At 37.0% G+C, this 12,317-nt stretch overlaps 1 protein-coding gene across 6 annotated transcripts in view; it reads right to left on the bottom strand.

The window, feature by feature from the left end:
* TMEM39A (transmembrane protein 39A) overlaps positions 1–12,317 on the bottom strand; it is a 37,710-nt gene that overhangs the window by 17,134 nt on the left and 8,259 nt on the right. For 5 of the 6 annotated variants that reach the window (XR_012024513.1, XM_072812425.1, XM_072812426.1 and 2 more), the window contains 2 exons: positions 7,787–8,009; positions 2,387–2,470 (listed from right to left, as the gene is read on the bottom strand). Coding sequence is in view for 5 of the 6 variants with exons in the window: in XM_072812425.1 (XP_072668526.1) it covers positions 2,387–2,470; positions 7,787–8,009 (307 nt within the window). In the remaining variant the exon portion in view is untranslated. Of the gene's footprint in view, positions 1–2,386; positions 2,471–7,786; positions 8,010–9,543; positions 9,653–12,317 lie in introns of those variants that run through there. The other variant, XM_072812429.1, reaches the window with a different exon arrangement.

Raw genomic sequence — 12,317 nt, 5'->3', positions numbered from 1 at the left:
TTACCTCAGGTGGGTAGAAGAAGACTAGCTGAATAATTTTTTGGTCTTGTGGAGCAAGTCAAGAGGTAGAACTGGCCTGGAGGTGAACAGTCTTACCTAGTTGGAGGCATTCCGCACAGAATACTATTTAGCTTTCTGAATTAATTACCTCTAGCCTCTCTTTAAAAATGATTGGCCATTCTCACATAGGAATCCTTTCTGTGATATATAAGCTCTCCCCTGACTCCCAAAGCAAAACATTTTAATTGAGGGAACGAAAGATGACTTATGATAGGTCTTACCACCTATTTAGCTTTTTTAGGAAGAGAATCACTATACAGCTCCTATTTTTAATTTCTGAGTGGGTAATATATTCACCAAAATATTGTGAATATACCTAGAGATAAATTTATTCATCTAAAAGCAAATGTATTTTGTTCCTTCTACCCACCTTCTTTTAAACCATTATATACTTTTTTTTTTACTTAATATCTTACTGGTCAGTACATTTTCATTTTTTGTAATGGCTGCATGTTATTCCCTTATGTAGAGATCCCATAATTATTTAAACATTCTTTAATGCTTTCTCATGGACTTCAAGGCACAGATATAAGTCTTTGACCAAAAATCTATTTAAACTTAGCTTAAGTATTTTGTTCTTGGTAAGAATTACAGGTTTCTTTAAAAAACAGCTAATATACTACGTAAGGTCAGACAAAACTTGTTAAGCTACTATTAAGCCATAAGCAGAGGAAAACAATGGAATACATCAAGTTATAGCACTTGGAGCTCCAAGGTAGAAACCTCAGTTGTGAAGGATTTACACATTAGCTGGATATACTAATTTGACATACACACACACACACACACACACACACACACACACACACGTATCATTTCTAAGTAATTGAAGAGATGAAACAAAATCCTGCCTGTTTTCACAGGTAAAAACATAAAATTCCTCACTGAGTTCCTCTGAGCATCTATTTTCAGACCTAAATAACGAACCTAGGAGAAAAGATTTTAGATAGGCTTTCCCTTTGTGAAAAACAGGTAATCCTACCACCAGTGTTTTTCAGTTAACTTCAAATGGCTTTTAAGTAATGACTTAATGTTTGCAATTACTCTGTGCTTACAAGAAATAAGGTTCCTGAAAATCAGGGCTTACAGACACGAAAACTTTCAATGTAGGTCTTAGAAGGAAAAAAGTTGACTCTCAGTTATCTGTGATTACAGTAATTATTAATTTAAAATTATACACTGAATTATAAGATCCTAGATTAAAATTATTAGCCACTTCAGCTAAGTTAACATTTTTTTTGTTTTTATCATTTATAGGGCGTAAGATAATAAAATTGTCAAAGAACACATTTACCTCCTCCAATGGAGTTTACAAATAAAGAATCTTACCAATGGACAATTCTATCAACAACATTAAATTTTTAAAAGATCATATTAACATTTCAAGTCTTCCCTTACTGCCCACTAAGATTCTAATCTTCGAGATTAGTTTTATGCAAATTTGGATGTTGTCGTTTTAAAATTCCAACTTTTAATAAACTCAAACAAATGACTCTTGCTAGCAACCCCACAAATGGTATAAATTTCAAGTAAATATTACCTTAAACAGTTTTAGATACAACTGTTCATTTATATGTAACTCTTCATATCAAGTTACTTAAAATTCATTCTATTTTTACTTTATTAAAATTAGAAAAAAAATTTTTTTAATTTTTATTTATTTATGATAGCCACACACAGAGAGAGAGAGAGTGAGAGAGAGAGAGAGAGAGGGGGGCAGAGACATAGGCAGAAGGAGAAGCAGGCTCCATGCACCGGGAGCCCGACGTGGGACTCGATCCCGGGTCTCCAGGATCGCGCCCTGGGTCAAAGGCAGGCGCCAAACTGCTGCGCCACCCAGGGATCCCCTAAAATTAGAAAAATTATACAGAACTTGGAAGCTAGAAATAAGCTCCTATTAAATGAAATTTCTAACAGTTCTCTTGAATTCTAGCACAACGAATTTTAAGTACATCGTGGGAAAATCTTTTTAAAAAAATCTAACACATGGGGCACGTGGGTGACTCAGTTGATTAAGCAGCTGCCTTGGGCTCAGGTCATGGTCTCAGGGTCCTGGGATTGCCAGAGTAGAGCTCCCCGCTCAACGTGGAGTCTCCTTGTGCTCCTGCCCCCTGCTCGTGCTCTTTCAAATAAATAAATAAAATCTTAAAAAAAAAAAAAAAAGAAAGAAAGAAAAGAACCAGCACAACTCACACGGAAGTAGAAAAAATTTAATTTGTAATTGTTTTCAAATTATATTTGCGTACTTCACATATTCAGCTTGAATCCATTCTACTACTAACTCACTCCAGCTCCAAGTGATAAAAAATAGTGAATGAGCTGTTACCTCTGAGATGAGGGCCCATACCAGCCTCCTTGCAAGCATCACTGTGATGAATGCTGCCAGGTGGTAATCAATGAGATGAAAATTCTGTAAGAGAAACAAATCACTGCATCAGAAAGAAATATGTGTATTCAGCTAGAACTACTACATCAAGAGGTCTGGCCCTCAAAAGATCCTCCTTACATCACCTTACATGTACTGACCACAATAATTTGAGGTCGTAGAGAGATTACTTTCTACTTCTACCTAATTCTACTTCCCCTTTCATGAAAAATCGCTTTAACTTTTCATACACAATTTTAAACTATCTGCAATGTACTCCTCTCCTTTTTTTGAAAGTTTACTGTATTGAAAGGAAAAGACTGTAGCTTTGGGGTAAAAAGTGATAACCTGCACAATTATGGCAAGAACAATTTATTTAAGGGGTTCCTAGGTGGCTCAGTCAGTTAAGCATCTGCCTTCAGCTCAGGTCATGATCCTGAAGTCCTAGGATGGAACTGCACCGGGCTCCCTGCTCAGTGAGGAGTCTGTTTCTCCCTCTGCCCCCCTCCCTGCTCATGCACTCTCTCTTTCTCTCTCTAACAAATAAAATTACATTTAAAAAAGAATAATTTATTTAAATGCAACATTTATAATGAGCGTCAAATTCAATGGATCAGATGGAACTCCCACTGTTCAGGAGTTCTTATTTTTGGTCTTTCTATGCAAGCTATGTTAATCTAATTGGGCATCTATTAACCTAACTGGCTGACATGTCAATTACTTTCTTAACTTGATTTAAAAACATGTCTTATATTTGCCCTTTTCTTCCTAAGAAATGATAGTATTACCTAGATGCTGTATGGTTCCTTCTAGTTCTAAGCCTATATAAATAACAAGTACAATGAAAAACCATCAGCAACAAACATAATTGGGATTATTTTCATTTTGATGGTCAAAAGGTCTGTTAAGTTTCCAGTGTCATTCTTTCAGAATCAAAAGCTGAATTTCTCAATTCATCAATAAATATGTACTGGACACCCACAATGTATGCCACAATCTTCTTCTTGATACTGAGGATACAGTGATGAAGAATGACAGACAGGCTTCCTGCTCTCCTGGATCTTATTTTTTACTGTGGTGTGAGAGGAAAAGGGGATGGCAAGGATTACTGGTTGTTTCTTCTGCCATCATTGTTGAATTTAACTGGACACTGACTCCTTCTTAACAAAGGTTCATTTCCTTGCCTCCCTTGCAAAAACTACTTGTAGCTAAGACATGTGAGGGGAGATGATATATACAACGTTCAAGCCATGCCCTTAAAGGAAGGAGCTATCTTTCTCCTTTCCTCCTTCCTGCTGGCCAGATGTGCTGACAGTAAGTAGTTGGGGCAGCTATATCTTAGACCATGGTTTGGAAGAATCATGTTAGGAGTAGTAGAGCAATGGAAACACAGAGTTTCCATGCTGCGTATCACTTAATAAGGAAATAAGGTTCTACTCTGTTTTAGCCATTCTATTACAGCAGCTAAAGCCATACTTTAATAAATGTGAGTGTAAGGCCAACGACAAGCAAACAAGCAAAAGCATTTTAGCTTGTTATAACCGCTGTCAAGAAATAAAATAGTGATAAATAATAACTGGGAAGGGAGTTGCAGAGCCAATTTAAACTGCTGGTTATGGAGGACACTTCTGAGACTGTGACATTTGGGCTGAGAGCTGAATGACAACAAAGTACCACTTATGACAAGATCTGAGAGCAGAGAGCCCCAGGTAGAGGCAAAATGAATCACAAAGGCCCAGGGCAGGAAAATATATGCCTGGTGTGTCTGAACATCACCAAGAGGGCTGGGATGAGGTAATGAGCAACAAAAGATTTAGTTTATATATATATATATATATATTTTTTTTTTTACTAATGCAAAGTCATGGAAGTGTTTCATGCAAAGGATGCCAGTTTCTATTTTAAAACAATCACAATGACTGCTGGGTGGAAAACATACTGTAGCAGGGCAAGATCAGTTAGGAATTACTGCTTTTAATGCAGGTAAGAGATGATGACGGACTGAACAGATTGAACAGGGTCAGTAGCAAGGGCAATGGAGTGGCCAGATTTGGGATACATTTTAAAGGCCAAGTAGCCAGAATGTTAGAATGGCTTACCTCAGATCATTTCCTTTTGAACAATATTTATCCCCACTCAGCTTTGAGACTCCTTGTTCACCCCACTCCTCCAAAATAATGCAAGCGAATTCACTAGATCCCCTACCTAACCTTTTAGGGCCTTAGTTACGTATCACCAGTCTATCTAAGACATTTTTGTATCAAAAGATTTCAGTGCCTCATGTATCTTATGGTTAAATACATTTTGTTACATTCTAAATCACTAAAAACTGGTAATCTGCTTATGATTTACTCTATAAACCAGAATATCTAATTAATCACCCTACACTCCTGACTATTCTGAATAATTTGCTACACTACTTTCAGCTTTTATGTTTCTGAGGGTTAAGACTCATTCAGCTAATTGCTTGATGGCTACAATGATACTTTACATATTCAGGGGTCCATATTTTCTTTTTGATAATTATTAAGATCTTGAAATGGGAAAAGAAAAACCTAATATATAAATCTGAAAAATTTCTGAGACAGACACACATAGTAGAAGACTTAAAAGAGACAGACCACTAGTTGAGATTTAAGTCCCTTCTACGACATCGCAAGCAGGTAGCCATCTCCTATGTCACCTTCAATGACAGGAACTAGGTATCTGGCAGCCCATTCACCTTTGAAAAGCTCACTGATTCAGGCCCCTTTCAGACTGATGGGCTAAATTCTTATTTGCTATTCCACAGATGTTACTCTTAGTTTCACAATTAAACACTAAGGTTTGTGTGAGCTAAGACCATATGTGGCAGATAAGTGACCCAGTCCACAGGATAACCTGCTTCAAGTGTGACTTCCTCTATTGCACAGACCGGAAAACTAAAAACTACATTTCCAGACTTTCTTGCAACTGAAGTTCTAGATTTGACTTAGTTTCTGCCAACCGTAAGCATTACATAAAACCTGAATTCAGAACTGAGTGAAGTAGGGAGCAAGGTAGGGTAAAAGGCACCCATTTTTGATGGTATGAGTCAGAGCAAAGGAAGCATAATTCTGGACTCAGCAGCTCTAGCAGCAGCTTTCTGATTATAACAGGAGCACTGGCTCCCTTTGTTGCAAGGCAGCATTTGTAGGGGACTTTTAAAAGAACTGTCAGAAATAGTTGACTGAGAGAAGAGCTCTTTGATTAGCCTGAAAATTCAACAACTGAGAAGTTTCCATGGAATGTCAAAGTGAAAACTGAATAATGAACTACCCAACAAGTATTATAGAGTAAATATAGACTAAATATAGGAAGTAGAAATAACAGTGAGAGTACTCACTTCATCACTATGCGATTTTGAGCCAGTTTTGGAATTTCTAGGTCTCCTATTTCTCATTTATAATATTGGAACCAAACAGTAGTATCTACCTGTTTTTAGGAGTAAATGAGATAATACTTGCAAAGAATAGTAAATCCTTTAATGAATGTTTGCCAATGCCTTTGTTAAGATAATAAGAAACTTACATATAGAGCTACACAGCTGGAAGAAGCCTTAAAAGTCATCTAATCCAACTTCTTCATTTTACAATACCATGACCAAAGAAGGATGAAATACAGGTCCTAAACTCATAAATTCATAATCCAGGAAAAAAGATTATAAAAAAAAAAGCACACAATATGGCACCGAATCACCTCAGTTCTTCTTCTTCTTTTTTTTTTTTTAAAGGAACTCAAGTGAGAAAGTTTATTATTGTTTTTCAAGTGAGAAAGTTTATTAAACCAAAAAGTACACTCTTGATAGAATAGGTAAGCTCAAGAAAAAGAGCTGTGCCAAATCATTGTAATTCTTAAACTGAAATTCTCTTTACTTGGTATTAAGTAGGTATATCATCAATATGGAAAGAAAATTCTTAATACTTAATTCCAGGAACAACCAAGTGATAAGATCATTTTTAAAAAACTGTTTATTCCGTTTCCATATTATTTTGAACATTTTGGTCCACATTTGATTCCTTTTTTTTTGTATATTTTTTTTATTGGAGTTCGATTTGCCAACATATAGTATAACACCCAGTGCTCATCCTATCAAGTGCCCCCCTTAGTGCTCATCACCCAGTCACCCTGTCCCCCCGCCCAACTCCCTCCATATTTGATTCCTATGTTCACCAGGCCAAGAAGTTTTCTAATCATTGATAAGCCCCCAAACACATACATAAACTATCTAGCACAACAGTCTTCTTTATCCTATAGTGTTATCTCCATCCGAATCTGCCACTGCCAACCATTTACCTATCAAGTAACCGGAGTAGCCTTACTCATTATTTTACATACCCATCTATAGGGAACATTCTCTGCGTCAAGATTATCTAACCTCTCCTAAATAAATGGAAAGAGGGTAGAAGAGACCTACAATATATTTTGAGGAACTTCAGCAAAGACAGGTAGTTCTTGTCTCGATTTTATTTTTTAACGGCCCAGTTTTATTCACGGTACAAATCCTATGAAAGGATCATAGTTTCCAGTCTCCTTGCAGTTAGGAGTGGACATACGGGAATATGATGTGAGCCTGGCCACTAAGAACCTCTCCTTTATCCTTCTCTATGCCTTTCCCCTTTCCAGCTGAAAGAAGTGACCCACAGTCAACTTGGAGACCACATACGGGAAGACAGCAGAGTCTGCATCAGTCTGAGTCCACTGACTGACCACATGGAAGTGCTACTCCTGCAAATCAAACAACTGCCTCAGACTATTATGTGTGTGAAGTATTACACAATTTGGGGTTTATTTGTTACAGAAGCAACCATCATTAGGTAGTCATTAAAAGGGTAAACTTCCGGGGTGCCTGGGTGGCTCAGACAGTTAAGCATCTGCCTTAAGCTCAGGTCATGATCTCAGGATCCTGGGACTGAGTCCCACATCAGGCTCCCTGCTCAGCAGAGAGCCTCCCCCCATCTGTTCTCTCTCATGCTCACTAGTTCTCTATCAAACAAATAAATAAAATTTTAAAAAACAAAAAGGGTAAATTTCCTGGAATTTAGTCATATTGGCACCTTAAGTCCAACAAATAGTGCATAGAAAGCTAAACATCAAGACTCTTGATATTATTATAATAAGTTACTTAAATGTTTTCTGCATTTTCATTTGTATTTTAACTTTCCAGATACTTATATTTTAATAATCTTATGAGATTACAGTTCTGAAAGTAATCTGTGGTTTAACAGAAAACATTTTTTTACAAGAAAAATTACTAAGAAAAGTATAATTTGTACACATAGGCTTTCCAGCTAGTTTCTTGGTTAAGTAACATAATGAAATTAAAACGCTATTAAGACTTACCAGTGAAGTACAAGACGCAGGATGATTATAAGGATACCACCACACTGTTTTATAGATATTGATGTATTGAATAAAGAGAGCAACCAGCAGGTAGATGAAAAAGAGAAATTCAAAGAGCAGGCTTCCATCTACAGGCAAATCAGGAATTTGGCAATGACGAACAGGACCTGGGGTGATTAAGGCTGTGATAGGTGGGACCGGAAGGCCAATAGCACTACCATTTCTGAAAGAGAAAACCACAATTAATTCAAATCGTGGTACCTTTCAATCGTAAACAGCATAAAGGGCCCCTTGCTTCCTTCCTTCTCCACTTACTGCTTAACTGCTGGCCTTCCCTCAGGACTCTACCCTAGAATCTCCTGTTCTTGTCTTCTCCCTCTACACACATTCTCTTAGTGCCCAAAAATGTGGCCACAGGTTCCATTATCTTTAACATGTTGAAAACTAAAATTTCTCTCCGTAGAGTTCACTGCTGAATTTCAGATCTATGTTATCAAGTTGTGTACTGGACTTTGCTGTGTTCTTCCTCCTACAATCCTGACCCTGGTTCGTGGCCCACTCAGTAACTGCTTAAATTAGAAACCTGGGAGTTATATTAGAACTTTCCTGACTCCCCATATCCAGTCACTCTCTAAATCTTAAATATTCCACTTTGTAAAACTTTTTCCACTGCACCCTCCGGTCTAAACCCATTGCCTTAGTTCAATTACCATGTTTCACTTAAACTATTGAAGTAATCTCCCTAAAATTAACTTCATCAAATTCTCCAACCTACCTTCATAGATCTAAGTGAAACTGACAGTGCTACCGTCTTGCCTAAAACCCTTTAATGGCTCTCTGCTGCCAACAAGATAACATCCAGAAATTTTTAGTATGTCCTATGCAGCTCTCTACTTAACAGATTAGCCCAATCTCTTGACACTCCTCCACATGCAACCTATAGACTTGCTATTCTATAGCAAAAAAATTTCAAAATAGCAAATATGCTATTTGCTATTCTTTTGTATATTCTTTTCACCAGCAATACCACTCAAAACCACCGTCCTTAACCCCTCACCTACACATTTACTGACAAAATCCTTCAAGACTTTTTAAATTATTGAGCATATCCTCCATGAAGCTTAATGACTCAGTCAATCTAAACCAATTCATCTCACTCCTGTACCACCATTATACCTAAATTATGCCTTTACTATTGTACTTTTCATTACTATTACATAATTTCTTATATACTTTTATGTTTTGTCTATCAGATCATAATCTTAAGGACAGAGACTGTACTTTTCCTAGTTCAAGTCACATATATACCTTCATGTTGAGAAGGCAGCAGACTAATGTGGTCACAAAAGAGAGATCTCTTAATATACAAATTAAAATATAGATATTTTACTCCCCCTCTTCTGGCTGTTCTTTCTTTCTTCCAGGCTTATTTATTTATTTATTTTTAAACTTCCAGGCTTTTTTATAAATCATAAATAGATGGGCTATCGAAAATGCTAAGACGGAGGTGGGTAGGGAATAAGCTCTCCCATTGTTTACATAGCTGGGAATAGTTACAGATATCTAAGGGTCTACTATTATTTCAGAACAAGGAAAAGAAGCTTGTTTCGGATATTTCCAAAGAAGATTCAAGAGGAGGAACAATAATACTGTTACCTTCCCCTCTAAGATTTCCAAATATAGAATTATAACATTAGTATGTGACATTTATAGTACTTCAAGTGACTCATGGGAATATGAACTCTGCTCATTCTGACCAGTTAAGAATATCATGGCAGAGGGGCACCTGGGTGGCTCAGTCAGTTGAGCATCCGACTTTCGATCTCAGCTTACGTTTGATCTCGGAGGTTGAGTTCAAGCCCCATGGAGCCTACTTTAAAAAAAAAAAAAAAAGAAAAAAAGAATACCATGGTAGAATCTGAAAAGAGCTAGAAGGGAAGAACAGGAATAGGTTGGGAGAGGGTGGGAAAAACTGTAAAAACTACTTCCCCTCATTTCCAAATACTAATCGAATACAACAAGCTTACCACGGAGTAGGTTGTGAAGTACCAGTAGGTCTCACACCTCACCTGTTCAATTATAAACCAATCATTAACACATTATTATTAACACATCGGCCACTGCACAACTCCAGGAGCTTTCATTCATATAGAATACAATGTGAAAGGTGCTCTGTGGAGTTGTACAAGTTGGTGGACCTGAATGTAGGCGATTAATGCCAATAGTCAATCTATTCTCTCTCCCCAGTTAGTCATGAGATAAGGAAATACAAAATTCTGAAGAAAAGTTATAAGGTTAGGAGCCTTTACTCTAGAACAAGTTAAAAATTCTTATTCCTTTTCCATCAAAAATAATGAAGGGAGAAAGCATGCTAAATTATTTGTTACTATTTAAAGGTTAAAAAGATTCTTACAGAATTTTTCCCAAGTAAAGCAGACCAACATGCTTCTGCTGTTAACAAATAAATGCTGAGGTTCAAGAAATATTCAAAACAAAGTGCAGAAGATCTGTATTTGTGAGATTTTACACAAGATTTTGGCTATTATACTTCAAGCCAAAAAAAAAAAGGGAACAAAGGTCAAAGTGATGCAGAGTATCTGAGGGAAAAAGGAAAGCTTTCTTCTAATTTGAAGGCTTAATAGGAGATAAGATCAAAGTTCTTAAAACCAAAAAAAAAAAAAAAAAAGTTAAAATAAACAGTCTTGGTCTATATATCTCAGAAAATTAGTTAGACATATTATTTAGGAAAAATGAAAACATTATTTCTCTCACAGGATATAAAAATAGATGCAAAAAAGGCAAAATGGCACAAATATATTTGAGACACAATGTGGGATAGTCCTAGTCTAGATAGACCAGCTGTAGTCTTTGAGAAAGTAACTTTATATCCTTGAGCCTCAGTTTCTTCACTTAAAATACAGGAGTTGGAATATATTCTCTTTAAAGAATTCTTTTCAGGGACACCTGGGTGGCTCAGCAGTTGAGGTCTGCCTTCAGCCCAGGGCGGGATCCCAGGTCCCAGAATGGAGTCCCGCATCGGGCTCCCTGCGAGGAGCCTGCTTCTCTCTCTGCCTATGTCTCTGCCTCTCTCTCCGTGTCTCTCATGAATAAATTTTTTAAAAAAGAATTCTTTCCAATGTTAACATAGAATATTCTTTCAAACTGTGCTACAGGTCCCCAGGATCATGCCCAGGCTTGAGGGTTCATTAGGAAGATTCACAGAACTTGGCATATAGTTGTGTTCATTACAGCAAAAGGATACAAATCAAAATTAGCAGAGGAAATAGGTACATGGGGCAAAGTCCAGAGGAAACCAGGCACAAAATTCCAAGAGTCCTTATCAGTGGAGTCATATAGGACTCACTTAAATCCTTCAGCAACTACCTGTGAAAACACATGTGAAATGCTGTCTACCAGGAAGGTTCATTAGAGGCTCAGCACCCAACGTTTTTACCAAGGTTTTGGCTAAGCATAGGGATAAAGCAAGAAAGATCCAAAAGAATAAAAAAGAATTAGGAGGGATGGAGAAAGCAGTGATCATTTGGACATGCTCAGGTCATATTATTAACAAAGTATATGCAAAGCCAAAACAAAGAAAAAAAAAATCACTCTTAGTCCTTCTCAAATAAAATTCTCCCTCAACTAAACGATCTCTGGGAAACTCAGAAACTCACAGCATATCCTCCTTCTTTAGAAGGCAATCAAGTAAATACTTTACCCTATGAATAAATCCCTGCTCCCCAGAGGGAAAAAAAAAGAGGACATGAAACTATGGATTTCAATCTTGATTGTGTCATCAAACTAGCTCTGACATTCCCAAGCTGACCTTCACCAATCATGCTACAAACATTGGCAAATGCTCTCTCCTCCAGCTGACCTATGTCTTACAGAATCAAACATATCATCTAAATTATATCACGCTTAAGAAATTATCAATTTCTCTCCTTAGTACTCTACAAACACTCCAAAAGTGAGTTTTCCTCATCTTTCTTTGTATACATCCTTCCTAAAATTATTTTCTAGGCCATTTACCACTAGTTTTATCCATATTTCTTACAACTCTTCCTAGGTGTTATATAATAACCTATTTTAGGCTTTTTCTTTCCCATCAAAAAACAAATATAGAACCATCTTCTTCCAAAATAACCTCTTTAGATAAAAGTGTCACAAAATAACCACTCAATAATAGTTTTAGTAATTTTTAAAGCCATGTACAACTATGATCTTTCATTTCATTCAAATGTGTTTGAATACTGTGGAGTGGAGAAGTAGATCAAGGTGACCATGACTGGAACCCTGAGAGCCAGGATAGAAGAGCTACAAAGAAGGCAGAAAAAAGGGCAACCCGGGTGGCTCAGCGGTTTAGCGCCGCCTTCGGCTGAGGATGTGATCCTGGAGACCCAGGATCAAGTCCCACATCAGGTTCCCTGCATGGAGCCTGCTTCTCCCTCTGCCTGTGTCTCTGCCTCTCTGTGTGTGTCTCTCATGAATAAATAAATAAAATATTTTTTTTAAAAAAAGGCAGAAAAAA

The sequence above is a fragment of the Canis lupus genome, chromosome 35, assembly GCF_048164855.1.
Source record: "Canis lupus baileyi chromosome 35, mCanLup2.hap1, whole genome shotgun sequence".
NCBI lineage: Eukaryota > Metazoa > Chordata > Mammalia > Carnivora > Canidae > Canis > Canis lupus.
The sequence above is the reverse complement of the archived record's forward strand: the minus strand, read 5'-3'. Positions and strand labels throughout refer to the sequence as shown.